Source organism: Colletotrichum paranaense (assembly GCF_030867605.1).
Source record: "Colletotrichum paranaense strain IMI 384185 chromosome Unknown Scaffold_6.1, whole genome shotgun sequence".
Lineage (NCBI taxonomy): Eukaryota > Fungi > Ascomycota > Sordariomycetes > Glomerellales > Glomerellaceae > Colletotrichum > Colletotrichum paranaense.
In genome coordinates, this window is record NW_026848964.1 from 111,995 (window position 1) to 126,678 (window position 14,684).

At 52.3% G+C, this 14,684-nt stretch overlaps 5 protein-coding genes across 5 annotated transcripts; 3 read left to right on the forward strand and 2 right to left on the reverse strand.

Moving 5' to 3' along the window:
- Positions 1-414: 414 nt before the first annotated feature.
- Positions 415-1,787, forward strand: CPAR01_07635 (uncharacterized protein; the record flags this gene model as incomplete). The annotated part of the gene is made up of 3 exons (XM_060491904.1): positions 415-744; positions 804-1,045; positions 1,109-1,787. The coding sequence occupies 3 exons, from the start codon at positions 415-417 to the stop codon at positions 1,785-1,787; spliced, it is 1,251 nt and encodes a 416-aa protein (XP_060348274.1).
- A 1,371-nt stretch (positions 1,788-3,158) lies between these two features.
- Positions 3,159-3,499, forward strand: CPAR01_07636 (para-nitrobenzyl esterase; the record flags this gene model as incomplete). The annotated part of the gene is made up of 2 exons (XM_060491905.1): positions 3,159-3,161; positions 3,239-3,499. 2 exons carry the CDS (start codon positions 3,159-3,161, stop codon positions 3,497-3,499), a joined length of 264 nt encoding a protein of 87 aa, XP_060348275.1.
- Positions 3,500-4,627: 1,128 nt separating this feature from the next.
- CPAR01_07637 (thymidylate kinase) lies at positions 4,628-5,864 on the reverse strand (the record flags this gene model as incomplete). Its single annotated transcript, XM_060491906.1, has 3 exons — positions 4,628-5,102; positions 5,161-5,269; positions 5,366-5,864. 3 exons carry the CDS (start codon positions 5,862-5,864, stop codon positions 4,628-4,630), a joined length of 1,083 nt encoding a protein of 360 aa, XP_060348276.1.
- Positions 5,865-6,298: 434 nt separating this feature from the next.
- CPAR01_07638 (uncharacterized protein) lies at positions 6,299-7,721 on the reverse strand (the record flags this gene model as incomplete). Its single annotated transcript, XM_060491907.1, has 2 exons — positions 6,299-7,419; positions 7,637-7,721. 2 exons carry the CDS (start codon positions 7,719-7,721, stop codon positions 6,299-6,301), a joined length of 1,206 nt encoding a protein of 401 aa, XP_060348277.1.
- Positions 7,722-9,741: 2,020 nt separating this feature from the next.
- CPAR01_07639 (uncharacterized protein) lies at positions 9,742-10,143 on the forward strand (the record flags this gene model as incomplete). The annotated part of the gene is made up of 1 exon (XM_060491908.1): positions 9,742-10,143. One exon carries the CDS (start codon positions 9,742-9,744, stop codon positions 10,141-10,143), a length of 402 nt encoding a protein of 133 aa, XP_060348278.1.
- Positions 10,144-14,684: the final 4,541 nt, after the last annotated feature.

Below are 14,684 nucleotides of genomic sequence, written 5' to 3' on the forward strand. Positions count from 1 at the left end.
ATGCACTCGATTGCTGGGCAGATTTCTTCCACACTCAACGAGGCCGGCTGCAAGCCACAGCCATCCGGTTCAGCTACAAATTCTTGACCAGCCTCGGGCCGTTATTGACATGTCTACTGATATTGGCAAGGAGAAGCCCAGGCTTGAGTTGAGTCTGCCAACCACGCACAGTTTTCCGAGGCGTTTATGGCTGCTCAGTAGCAGCCGGGCTCTGGAATGCATCAGATCGATAGGCCTTTGAGTCCCGATGCAGCGGTGCTCCAGCCCACAACCACCCCAGATGGCCGTTGGCCCCTAGCGACCAGTGCCTCGATTTGTCTCGGGCTGGAATGTTGAGAGCCCACCCGCCACGCCAGCAAGTGCTGGCAGCCATCGCAAAGACACCAGCCATCCCACTTGAAGTGATATATGAACATGCTCAGAGAAGGATATCGGAGGAGAGGTGATTTGGACTCAAGCAACAGTCAAGCATCCGATCAACCCTCGCCGCCTTCTGCCATGGCTCCTTCTCTCAAAGGCGACGACACCGTCAGTGTCGTCGAGTCGTTGGAGACAAAGTCCTCCATGTCAGGAAGCGATGTTTCCACAAAATCCCCGCCCAAGCCTCTCCCGATTGTCATGATCGCGGTCATGTTCTTCATGATCGTCGCGTCCGGAGGAGGCCTTTGTCTTTCGGCTCTTCAGTTTCGGCCCTCAAAGACTGGCGAGCGTGACTGTCTCAGTCAGAGCTTCATCCTGTTTGGTGTAAGTGCTGCCCCCAATGCCTGTGGCTCAGTGGAATGCGGGCTAACAGTTCTTCACAGTCGATGATCTCCCCCATGTACGTGGTGCTACATATTATCGTGTCGTTCCGCAACTACCAGGTTGTCAAGAGGCAGTCACTGCAATCACCTTTGGTGTCATGGGCTGTCATTGTTGCCCGCTTGGGTCTCTTACTCTGGATTCCGGCCGTGATTCTTTCTTCGGTAGCTCTATCACATTACCCCGGCTTCGTGACACAAAGCCCAATTACTGAGCTGAATTTCTCAGTATCCGTCATCGGAATGTACGTCGCAGCCTGAAAATTCATGCATACAAAATGCGCCTGGGACTAACACTCTTCGACTAGCACTTGCAGCATTGTCGTCATTCTTGTCCTGGAGATTGCATCGCACCCATTCGAGTTGCCCTGCTTCAGACGGCGGAACACGGTCACTTGTCTAGTCAGCGCCTTCGAAAAGGATCTCAAGGACGAGGAAGCCAAGCCTGCAAGCCGGCCAAACAGTCGTCCTCCGACCCCTCCAGCCTACTATTATTTTCCCGCCAACCACCGACACACGATCCCGGCCCCAGCAAGAGCCAAACTCGTCCGCAAAGCCAGCTACCCCCGGCGCCGAGAGCAAATCCCACCCGTCCCGCCTATCCCGTACCCGCACCCGGACTCCCTCGGCATCATGCTCCCCATCGCAGAGCCTCTGCCTCCTCTTCCCGAGCTGGAACAGACTTCTGTCGCGCCGGCCATCAAGATCACCCCCGCCAACGCGCCCGAATGTCTCTGCCCCGGGAACGGTAAGCTCGCCCCGCCGGCGAACAAGGACAAGCCGTGTCCCCCTCCCCCCGGAACGGCGTGGGCTAAGGATTGGGAGCAGCTAGCCGTTGATACCGGCGTGCGACGAAACGGGTCATTGAGCGACTATGGGTCTACCGTCGGAACGGATACGCTTGATGGAAGGTTCGATACCCGCGGAGTTGCGTTGAAGCCGCCTCTGCCTTCGATCATCGTCACACATAGTCCAGAGCAAGTCTGACAGCCGAAATGTTGTGGAAAAGTTGGATAAAGTTCCTTCCTTTGACTTCTGTACTATTTGGTTGTCTGGATAAGGCGAGGTTATGGATTACGGGTCATGGGTAACGGATTACGGATTATGGGTTATGAGCAGATGAAGCGTTTTTTTCTGTTATCTTTACGAGTCGTCTTGTTGGGTTTCCTTTGTAATGAATCTCAGTTCCATTTTCTCGAACACTGTCCTCGTACAATCTTTTGAGAGCCTGGTGATGATCTTCTTCCTGGGATCGAAGTTATGCTCCTCACAAGTCTGACGCCTTACAGCCACTTGCATGCTATATTCCCAAATTTCGTCTAGTGGCTTGGCTTCGTATCTCGTGTATGCCGAAATGGTGCTGTGGAACACTCTCCTGGTCGCTCAGCCACTCCATCGCAATCCTTGTCTTGGCTTCGTTTTTCGCATTCTGTTGAAAACATCTGACGCCCGAGCAAGCAGGCCAGTCATCCCGCGCGGGAGGTCATCGCAGGCTCCGTAGTGAATAATGTGACGATCTGCAAAATACGTCAGATGCCCAATATACTCGGAAAAGCAGACTCGCTAGAGTTGGACGAGGCCCTCCATGCTTCTGGTTCATGATCCTGTACCAGGTAGTCGTGGAGGCTGTTGGGTGGATAACGAAGAGTATATAAACGAGGTCACAGCATCAAGCACATTATAGCCGTTCTTATACTTGATTCCATTCTTTGACTCCTCGATCTCTGCACTTCATAATACAATCGATCATCAGAAAGGAGATCGAGCAGGTTCCTTCGCCTGCGAGTTTCAAACCATGAAGATCCAGAAGTTGCTTCTTCTACCTACTGTCTCCTCGGCCACATCGACGGGCTTTCCTACAGCCACGATATCCTCAGGCCCGATCCAAGGTATCTCGACGAGTCACCCAAACGCGATATCTCTAGTAAACAAGATTCTCGGAGTTCCCTATGCTACTATACCTGAGCGATTCTCCTTACCTCACCCGCCGAAGCCATGGATAAACACTTTCAAGGCCACGGCATTCGGGCCAGCAAGTCTCCAAAACTTTGGCATTAACGGCAAGATACAACTTCATTTAACTGCTTTCCTGCCTGCTGTACTGACTTGATGTTTCTCCCAAAAAGCTTGGCCCAAGACCTGAAGTCCTCCATCTCTTCAATACCCCAGCACCACCTGAAAGTAAAGATTGCTTGAGCATCAATATCTTTGCCCCCGCAACTCGATTGCCGGGCGATGGACTTGCGGAGGTAGTCTTCATCCCTGGCGGCGGATGACAACTGGGTCACGGCAGACTCGATCTTTCTGCTTTTGCGGCATATGAAAACATCATCGCCGTAACTCTCAGCTACCGCACAAATGGTAGGATACGTCCAATCTACAATGATCATCATCTACACAGGCATGTATCCTCTAGAGCTAACGCATGTTCTCTATAGTCTTTGGCTTCCCTGCTTCACCTGAGATCCCACTGCCGGAACCAAAACCTGGGTTTACACGACCAGCGTCTCGCTCTCACTTGGGTACAAGAAAACATCGCCTCCTTTGACGGCGACCCGTCCAAGGTTACAATCTGGGGCCAGTCCTACCTCGAAGCCTACGCCAACGACACGCTAGTCCCATTTCGAGCTGCAATCATATCCAGCGGCCAGATGAGTTTCGGAGATCTCGCCCATCCACCGCCCGGAATCGATGCCTAGACGGGGCTTTCGCGTTCAGTCGGGTGTGTCAACGTGACAGATGAACTAAGATGTATGAGGGCCGTTCCAGCGGAGAATCTAATCAGCGCCATGCGAAAGTATCGCATCACTTTCGGATCACAATTCGATAACGTGACGGCCCTCAGCAAGCCGAGTGATCTCTGGAGAAACGGGATCGTCGTCAGAGTTCCTCTTCTGACGGGCGCAGTGGAGGAAGAGGGGCGTGGGCTGGTCAATGACAAAGTTAACATGACGGCCTTGTTCAATGCATATCTTCCGCCGGCTCTGATATCATCCGAAGACCTGTAGACGATTGTCTCCTTGTATCGCTCTGATACCCGAGTCAAGAATGACTTTGATATTGCTTCGGCCATTGGAACTGATTTGCCCTGGTCTTGTGTACGTTTTCTACTCAACCGAACCTCCCCAAAACTTGAAGTCACTGACGAGCAGGCGCAGCCCCAATCCACCCTTGCCTCAATAGCAGCCTCGAATAATATCTCTACCTGGCGCTATCACTTCAATAGCTCCATTTCAAATCTCTTCTCTAAAGAGTACGACTGGCTAGGCAAATTTCACGGCTTGGAGATTGTTCTTCTCTTCACCGATCCGGATACCACACCTTACACCCCTCAGACATATGCAGTGTATGAATACTTCAGGGGCGTCGTTGCGCGCTTTCTGAAGAATCCTTCCGCAGGTCCTGGGTGGCTGGCCGTGGGGTCGTCTTATGCTCCAATCGACGTCGCGGTTCTGGGGGATGTGGGTAATACCTCGAGCGTCAAGACGGTGTCGAATTCTACAGCCATGAATGAGAGGTGCAAGCGTTTCGACATGACATGGCCCAAACTCGACGTTATATATCGCCATGCTCACTCTCATAGACATCGATGAACTTGGTTCGTGCAGATATATTCATACCGAATCTTTTATTATTTGACAACTCCTAGCCAACCCCCCCCCCCCCCCCCCCCCCCCCCCCCCCCCCCCCCCCACACCCCCCCCCCCCCCCCCCCAAGCCATCTAGTAACTTTGTTTGCTCATATATTTTCATCCCCAATTTTTTTTTTTTTTCCCACCCCCCCCCCCCCCCCCCCCCCCCCCCCGGAAGCGCTCAAGCAACTTAGCTCACGACACAACCCTCACCATGCTCCCAGCCTCCCCCTTCTCAACCGCCTCCACTCTTGGCCCAATCTTCCTCCAAATCTCCTCGGCAACATCCTCAAGCGTACCCCCAGCATCGACCACAACCAAATCCTCCTCCTCTTGCCGAAACTCCCGATCGACCCTGCCCTCCTCGCCCAGCCCACCATCAGGCCCAACGCGCCCCAGGCTCAGGCCCCAAAACAGCTCGCGCACCCGCTTCTGGAACTCGGCCTTTTCGTACACTTCGCCGCCCCAGCCCCCGCGCTCCCGGGCGACGGCCTCCTCGAGGTCGAGGAACAGGACGAGGTCCGGTCGGGGGAGGCCGATTTCCGGTTGACGCGCCCAGTGAAGGTTCAGGGTGGGGTTCTGTTTTGCGGCGGAGTAGACGATGCCCGAGTGGTAATACCTGTCGCAGATGACGGTGTATCCTGACGCCAGGAGATTTTGTATGTTTTTTCTAGACAGGTGTAAGCTTACTCAGATATAATGATGTACGGGAAAGGGGGACGACTTACACTGCTTCCCATCTGTTCGCGCTAAAGAGAAGGTGGATGACGTGGTCTTCCATCTCGACTGAGCTCTTGAGATAGGCATCAATCATTTGACCAATAGGCGTTGTTCTATCTAGAATATGAGTTGAATTAGTGACAACAGTTGATGCGTCATCCATATACAAGTATGGGAAGACCATCGTTGACGTTACAAAAGCTGGATACATACCCGGAAACCTCATAACCTTGACCTTCTTCCCCTCTTCAATCAACCGCTGTTCAAGCAGCTTCACCTGCGTGGTCTTGCCACTCCGATCAAGACCTTCAAATGCGATGAAAGTCCCGCGGACGACACCCGCCGGCGGTGTGGTGACGGGGAGAGCATCACCGGCCTGTCCGCCGGTTGCGGCCGACGTCGCTATTGCCGCCGTGGCAAGGTCATTGATCGATGCCATTGAGTCTCGATGTTCCGTTTGACAGTGAATCCCGGTGCTCCAATCGCAACTTCTATGGTCCAATGAGCGGATATGAGTGCGGGACACTGCGATGGTGTGAGACGCGAGTGTCGCCGAGTGGTGCGGTTCTGGGTGCGAAGGTGTAATGAAGTGGACACATGCGGGCCGAGTGGAGCCCCGGAATACGGGCGTTGGAACGACCGGGTACCTAGGGTGAGGTGAGCGGCTGTCACGTGGGAGCACATCGCGGACCAACGACACCAGATTGCCCATCTTGAAGCACCCGGATGGTGCGAGGGATGATGTGACGATGGATGGCAGTGTCTTTCGTAAATGGGCTACACGGTTGCATGGTCAAAGTTGTTGGCCAAGAGGCATGGTGGGCGTGGTGACAAAAAAGGCTCCAAAACATTGCAGAAATAATAGCTTCAATAGTGCTCTATTGATAAGGACATCAATCGCTCAAACACAATCAAACAATAGCAATACTCCGAACCCAGCTTTGTACAAAACAAGACACCCGAATCCGTTGTTCCTACACCAAGAGTGTCCCAGGGTTCCCCGTCGCTTAGTCCTTGCTCGTCCATCCGAAATCCCGAATAACCGTTGCAAACGCCGCATTCATCATGGACCCGTAATTAAAAGATGGTAAATAGTTGGAAGCGAAGCATAGTCGAGTCAAATGACCAAAGTGAAGCACGCCATCATCAGCATTCAGCAACCACCACCTCTGATTCATCTTTGGCGCTTCCACTTTCCCACAGCTCAAAGCTCTCACCGGTGCCCTCCATAGGCTCCAAGAGCGCAGCCTTGGCCGCTGTCTCTGTAGATTTGCCCATGAGCTCGTCTACACCTTGTTGTTCCAAGGGAACCTCGAGCGGGGCTGCTATGAGTTCCGGAACAGGCTCTTTGAGTTCGGGCACTACGGCTTGGGGGGCCACCTCGCTCTCCTCCTCTTCCTCTTCGTCGGCGGGGACGATAATGATCGATGACTCGTCGCAGCCAAACGCATAAAACTCGCTGGCATCCATCTCGCCCAGAGCTATCCTCTCCTTTTCAAAGATCATCTCGTCCTCGCTAGTACGACGAGCAGAGCGACGTGCAGATGTCTGGCTCACATCATCGACAGGCGGCACATTTTCCTTGTCACGACCCTCTGCGCGGTCCCTGCTGGCTTTGCGTTCACTCTCCTCATCAGAGCTTATGTCGAGGACACATGTGCCGTGCTGGAGCATGTTGGTCATTTCCTGCTCTGGCGTATCCTCATGGATATCAAAGAACCAAGATGCCTTCAAATCAGGCTCGTCAACAAGGTCCTTCACGGCATTCCGCGAGGATGTGGCAACAGTAGAACGGGCAGCATAGCTCGGGATAGTCCCCTTGAGAGCAGCATCGAGGCTGAATGGTGCCGAGGAGGATGAAGGGAGGTTGAAGGCAGGCGGATCTACGCGCGTGTAGGGGCCAGCGGTTCTACGACGGTTTGAAAGGATGCCGGATCTCTTGCCGCGAGTTGGCGAACGACCAGCGGGAGCTGAGAGTGGGGAGGACTTGGCGATAGCCGTATTGATCTTAGCTGAGGGCGATTTGGGCTGGAGTAAACTGCGAGGGCGAGGTAGGGTAGGCCTTGAGGAGTTCAACATAGGGCTGGCAGCAAGAGGCGCGGCCTTGGTTAGGACGAAAGACGAGGGCTTAAGGACATCCTTTGACGGGTAGAAGGTTTCGGAGCTCTTAGATCGCTTGGAGAAAGCAAACGGGTCGACATTTTCGCAATCGTCGGTTTCTACGCTCTCTGAAGCTTTGCGCTTACCGCCAGTAGCTGATGGAGCAGCTGTTGGAATTATTAGCTACCATTTGCGCAAGGATTTTGGACATGTTTGGGGCAGGTGCTCGAGTTGGTGGTTTAGGCGCATTCTAGCGGTATGGCGGGCTGATGTCGTTGAGAGAGCCACATGCAGCGCCCGCCGTGTTGCGAGTACACAATATGAGAACATATGAATTGCATGGAGGGAAACGGGCGTGCTTAGTCGTGGTTTGTTCAAACATACCATTCTGTCTATTCTTAATGCTCGTCAGATTCTGCAGTCGGGTGCCGTCGAGGGGCGCAAAAGGTTGACGTGAAATGGACGCCATCGTGTGTGGATCGAAGCGGTTGTGCGCGCAACAGGGCGAGTGGATGTGGTGTTGTGGTTCCGCTGTGCGGTGCGATGGGGTGCGGTGCGTCGGGAATGGGGGCAGCCCAGCCAGCGGCTTTCAGTTTGATGCCTGGGTCCCAGTTGCTCTGTGATCGACAGTCGGCTCGATTCGTGGAGAATGGGGACTCGTGAGTGAGTTCCTGCGTTCCCTCGTCGGTAAATTCCCTGGGAAAGCAAGTCGGTGCCAGACAGACTCGACGGTGTTGAAGCTTTGGGGGCGGCGGTTAGGCGTGCAGTGGAATAGCGTAGCGAGTGTGTGTATTCGTTGTTTATTTGTTGTTCTCTCCCGCGCAGTGGAATCGAGAAAGTTGGTTGCAGGAAGAGAGTGATCGAAACGCAGTCGACGAGCTGGCGTGGGGTGGGAAGGGGGGATAGAGAGAGAAAAGAGTGCGAGCGAGGTGAGCGTCGGTAGGGAGCAGGGATTACTCTAGGCTGAGAATGAGATGCGGTCTCTCTTGAGTGGGAGAGAGAGACGCGGAGAGGGCGCGCGCACGGAACCGGGGGTGGGATAGAGAAGGGCGTGTATCGGTAAGGCCTGGGTTTGGGTCCTGCCGGGGCCTGGTCTTGGTCGTGGGTTCGACAAGTGATAGCGCAACTACGGAGCAGCAGAGTAGTCTGGCGGTATCTGTTGGACGGATGCCGATGGAGACGGTAGCAAGCGGCGTTGGTCGCTGAATGCAAGGCCCTGGAGCCAAAAAAGTGGTTTGAGGTTGAGCTACGCTACTGCGCGAGGAACAGAGATGGGCCACTCAGTGCCCAGAAAAGCAAGCGACGGTATGGTATGTCGAGGAAGACGGGTGTGCGAGGGGCCAACTAAGGACGTGTACAGATAGTATACGCAGCAAGGGCTAGGAATCAAAGTCTAGGCGTCTTGTCAGCAGTTGGAGAGAGATACTTGGATGATGGGATTCGTAGGAGGGGAAAGAATAGGGCAGTCTAGGGATGGCGGGTACCTTGCTCTAAAAGAGACGCGGAGGCAGCGCAAAGCAAACACGGTCTGGCGTCTGGGTGGAGCAAGAGTTAGTTCTCAGCCGATGGAGACGGAGATGGGACGTGGATTGTGGAAGATGGTGTGCGGCGTGCCAGGGCAAGGGGGCGAGGGATGCCGGGCAGGGTAAGGTAGGACAGTAAATTGATCTGCCCTCTGCGGTGTATTGGATCATGGGATGCTTGTTCACTCGCCTCGAGAAGTTGGAAGTCGAATAAGTTGGGTCGAATGAAGGCTCAAGTCTCGAAACGGCGATGCGCGTTCAGCTGTGTGCCGGTGCGAGATTAGGTGGTTCCGGGAGTCGAACGATGAACCACTGGTGCCTCGACAGGTAATAATGGGAAGCGTTTGAACGGATGGAGAGAGATGAAAGACTGGGAGACTGGAAGCGCCAGAGACTCAGAGACAGAAAGCGACGTGGTAAAACGCGAGAGTTCCGTGACAAGACCAATGGAGACGTCGTATTGCTGGCGTGTCGAGATGGACCAATGCAGGTGAGAGACACCAAATCATCCAAAGATCAATTAGGGAAAGTCAGATGCAGCTTTCCTTCCCTTTTCCCTGCGAGTACTGCGGTACCTCACCTCATGGGCATGACGGGCAGGCGGGCAGGCGGACAGCTGTGATGGGAGAGTGGAGCAGGCACGTATGTATGTATGTACTTACCTCATTGGCGTGCTGGCGTGCTGCTAAGGAAGGAAACACCACACGTAAAATCCCGTCAGGAAAGAGAGACTCGTCGGAAAAGTGGATCTACGGGAAAGCGACGTTCATGCGACGGGCTGTGTAAGTTATATGATTGGTCGGCGCGAACAGGAAAGGCAGCAGTGGCCAGGCGCACCTCGACCAGGATGCAACTTCCCTCTCCAGTCTCCACTCTCCGTACCGCGATAAACGGCCAATTAAACGCGTCTGCGATAAGCGGGGCAACGACTTGCGACCAGCCAGTCATGTCTTGCCTGTTCTCAATATGGGCGACTGTGCCCTTCCGTCTCTCCCTCTTTACATCCGTACAAGTTTAGGCTTCACCAACTGGCAAGCGAATATCCCTAGAGCGCGACCTGATTCCAAGGGAGAGTGCGAGACATGCGAATTTGCCCTACGCGCTCATAAAACCCACATAGTCCGTCAGGTTGCCCACTATGCATCCGTATCTGTTCCGTACACTACAGTGATCCTCATCCATACGGCCCACAGACCGGGACCCCTCGCACCCGTCGGCAGTGCGTGTGGGCATTGGCATTTACCTTCCGAAATGACAGCTGCCCATGCAATTGCGTCCTCTCACTCATTCTCAACTTGGGAGTCTGTCACTGCAGCCCATTCAGCAGATCATCTTGGCTACGGGTATATTTACCTTACCTTGCTCTAGTGGGTACTTGATCTGACTGCCATCACTTTCATCTCAACTCACCCCGCGAAGCGTGAGCGAGCACTGTTGAACCTCTGGCCATAGCTCCCACAGCTCATCCATACCTACTATGACTTACATTCATTCATTCTTCTTCATTCTTCCTCCCTTGGATGAATAGGAACACTACTTACTTTTGTCCCGCAAACCATCTCCAAATAATGTCAAAGCACAGGTTTGCCACATTGCTTATTTCTCCTCTCTTTCTCACTCACTCCACCACTCACTCCACCTCGCAATCAAATAGCTCCCCTCATTCCAATATGCCTCGCCGCAACCAATCGAGCTTCCAGCCGATGTTGGCTTAGAGCCTTAGCCGCCCTCACTCACACATTATGGCCCTTCCGACGCAGGGGGTAATCCCACCTACCTCAGACCTCTGCTCTGCTACTCTCCCCGACCTCGTATTGGGACCTTCGTTCGTCAGTTTGCTGAGCACACATTCTCTGGGTGACCTCATGTCTCGTCCATGGACTTACTTGACCCCACCTCTCATGCTGGACTTGACAGCTGCCCGCAGAACCGCGAGAACGGCACGCCAGGTCTCCCATCATGGCCACCCAACATCACGGGTGGCCAGACTGTCTTTGGCCTCTCGCCTCCCGTGTTCCGGGTCTCTTGCGTTGCGGGCCTCCGCGCTTCTCAGGCGTTCTGATAGCGCAAGTGTTGCCTTATGATGCACCTCAACTCTCCTCATGCCAACACAACCCATTGGCCTTTGATCATCGAGGTGACGCCAGCCTTTAACCATCTTCGCCGCTAATGGGGAAGATATCTCTTCGTCCTCCATTCTCTGGGCTTTGGGCTTTGGGCTGGGCCACGGCCATCGTCCTAGCACTTTGATTCGTCGGCTTAGAGCGTAGCTCTTGTGTTGTTGGCCATAATTCCGGGCCTCCCTCGCACTCATCCACCAACTCGGCATGAGGATTGCATGAAGATTAAGCCTCAGAGTCTCAACATCGCCACGTCAAACACAACACAACGTGCTGTCACAGTCGACTGACGTGAGGCACATCTGCCTCTTCTTCGCAATGTCTGCTGAAGCCTATTCCTCGGATTCATAAGCAGGGCTCGACTATCTAGTTGGTCCAGCAGGCTCCCCCATATGCCTCGCATAATCTGATGCGAAACATCCACCGGCGCCTGCTGAACTTCTGTGAACGAGTACTCTGACAGCATGATCATCCTCCAGGTCTCTTGCAGACAGCCAGCGCTATTATTGGACGTAACTGGCAAAAGTCTTTGCCCTCGCTAAGGTGGTTCATGCATGCACAAGAAGTCGACAACCTGATTGAGTCACGTCTACAACCCTAATCCAAAATCACCAACCTCACTGCCGCGCTTCCCCAGACTAACAGATATGACGCCTGTGACATGCAAGGCCCTGACATCGATGCGTCGGAAGTCCAAGAGAATGCATGTTGCCCTTGCTTCGAGCTCTCTACTCGGCTACTGAAGCTATTCTTCGCTTCTTCGCCGTCAGCTGATCGAGGGGAGAGGCTGGTCATTGAGACGTAAGTTTGCACCGTTCATTCGCTCCTTGATTCATTCTTGCCATTTTTTTGTTTTGGCTTCCTGCAGGTCGCAATTCCTTCTGCAACAACCGATGAACGGTCCACCAAAAGCAATCATCTTACTTAGATGGCGCTGGTGCCGTTGACGCTATAGCGCGCCGAGTAAAGGCGGAGTCGTAGTTCGCCTATCCTTTTACAAACTTTTGAGACATCTATTGTTCTTCCAACTCATCGAAGATCATCTGGATCAAGAAGTCACACAAATGAGACAGCTTTCGTCTCATTGTGTCCATTGTGGCGAGACATGTTCACCGGCATTTCATCCAGCGGCTGGGAGATGCATCAAGTGGCATAGCGAGACATGGCAACAACCACCGAAACACAATTGCGGTGGTTGGATATTAGCAATAGAGTTTCACTGTCAGCTTCTCTTCCGTATCATTTTGAGTTTCATTCCTTTTGCCTTTTGCTCTGCATCTTCATCGATGCCCGCTGCGCTACAGTCAATGAATAGTCCCGGCGGGCAATCGGCGCCACGGTGGATCCCTTCGCTTCCGATGTTAGCGGGCGACGTGCAGGGACAACGGCGTTTCAGACGACATCTCGGCCGATGGGGGGCACGAGGGGAAACAAAAAAAAAATGAGGAGGCTGGGAGAATTTTCAGACCAGGGGCGAGGAATTCCCAACCTCTTTATTTTCTCGAAAAAGGTCTGGAGATTTGCTTGAGTGTTTAGATATCTTCTACCCCTCTCTAAGCCCCCCTGCTGCGGACGTGTAATGCGGGTTTGTTCGCCCCCTTGCATGACACCATTGGGCTTACACCGGTACGCCGTGACGCCGTACAACGCCGCCGGCTATGAGAAACCTGGAAAAGATGGAAACATATGTTTAGTCAATCCTATGATGAGTGACACAGGTCTGCATAATGTTGGACACGTGGCTAGCTTGTGGCAATTTGTGAGACGGAGCGCTCGTGGCTGGAACCTGGCAGCAGTGCACTGTTGAGTCCAGGGCTGCGAGTCTCGGTTGATTTCACTTGACTAGATGATATGAGTGAAATTCGGCTCTCAGAATTGATGAGGTAAAGACACCTTGAAACAAGGTGGCTGGTCGAACCTTTCCAGCTTCCAGTTAGTGTGGGTTTGTTGCGAAGCTTTCGCCAAATCCATCGCTGTCTCGGTGATCAATAATTAGACTCTGTGATACCGTATAACCCAAGTTTATCACCGCTTGTAACAGTCCCAATACCGAGTCAAGTGAATGTAGCCATCAGCACCTGCCCACAGAGATACCTCAAACAGTAGAGTCAAGTAATCAGGCAAAGCGGCCTCAGCGGAGCATCAGTGAACCTCAATATACGCGCTAAACATTGATAATATTGCCATAGATGAGAATGAAGACACAGTAGAAATCGTTAAAGGACAGGCTCCATGACTTCACGAGGCGTCGATCTTGGTAGATGTCTTCGAGATTTCCAACGTCGGTAGTCAGTCCTTCATTGGTGGCTGGTTCAAGCGCTGATGCCGGCATTTTTTGATATCGAGGGATGGTTGCTTGCATGTTAAGACTATTCATCTTGATATCACCCCGAGTGGACATCTACTTCGAGCACATGATTGCATTTGCCTCACCAAGTATCCTCTAAACCTCCACCCGCCGCGGTTTCATCCACATTACGCAGGCTATATGGCTGAAGTGAATATCCAGAGCGCGCACAGGACTTTGAAACTTGAAAATTGTATGTAGTTGGTTCTCTCAACTTCAGCTAACTCGGTCGAGCTTGCCATACAGCCCTCAGCCAATACTCCATGGAATGGAAATGAGTAATATCGTTGAATCCGTACATACCTACTCATATTCATCATGGCAAAATGCCTTGGTCTAAGATTAAGTGAGACTAGGTGGATCACCACAACCAGGACATCTGAACATACGTCGTTCATTACCAAGCTTAAGAATCTGCATCTACTAATTATTTCCTTCTCTCAACGCATCTTCAAGCTAAAGCTACTCACACAGAACACCTGCGAGAGTCAGAACTAATATATTTGTGTCTTGAAATCCTGTCTATTTACACCTTGGATTATACTAAGAGCCTGATACTGTACCTTGTAAGCTCTTTGATACACGGTGGTCAGATGAAGAGTTCCAGTGCTAAGCACCATTGCCACGCTTCGAAGAGGCCAATCCCAGAGCTTGTCATAAGGACTTCATAAGCGGTTTTCAAAACGTGAGTAATAAGACACAATGGTTGGGTTTATATTGACCTAATGAAACTCGAAACAGTCTCTCAAACTACATGTTCATCTGTTTCTCTGTTGTCATTACGTGTTACAATCATGAGCTTTCAGCTCGTTGCAAAGATGCAATGCAAATAACAGGAGGCAGTAGAGACTTTCCCTAGAACCATCAATACGAGGAGTACATTCCGTCACCTTGACGTTTCATTTCAAAGTCTGCCTGCTTACCTCTACCGGCTTTAGGTGCCGCCGGTGTAACATTTGGCCGTGTTCTCATATCTTGAGTCATCTTGACAATAGCACGTATTCATATATGTTTAGAACTAACAAGGAAGATTGAGAGTTGACGTGGCGAACAAAGTCAGGTATGGCGACTTTAGGTGTAAGATTGAATGACGGTTCAACAAGACGAACCCGAAGTGCCAAAGTTATGGAATACGGAATCGTACAGCTATAGAATACGGTGTGAGTCTTATTGACTTGTCAAGATTACAAGAACCCGCAACTAAGTTCCAAGTGAAGTAGCGATTCATCTTTCTAGTCAAAGCTAACGTCGTAAAAGCACTACTGAAGCTTTGAACGAACTCTCTCCTTCAGGAGCCTTCATGAAAAAAAGAGTAGCAAGAATGCTGGACAAAACGATTTAAGATTAAAGATGGAGGTTGCATTTCGAATGCCGATTACAACTAGTCCCCGTTGCACTACGCGCCGATGAAATGCCACGAAATCTACCTCATGTATGAAATA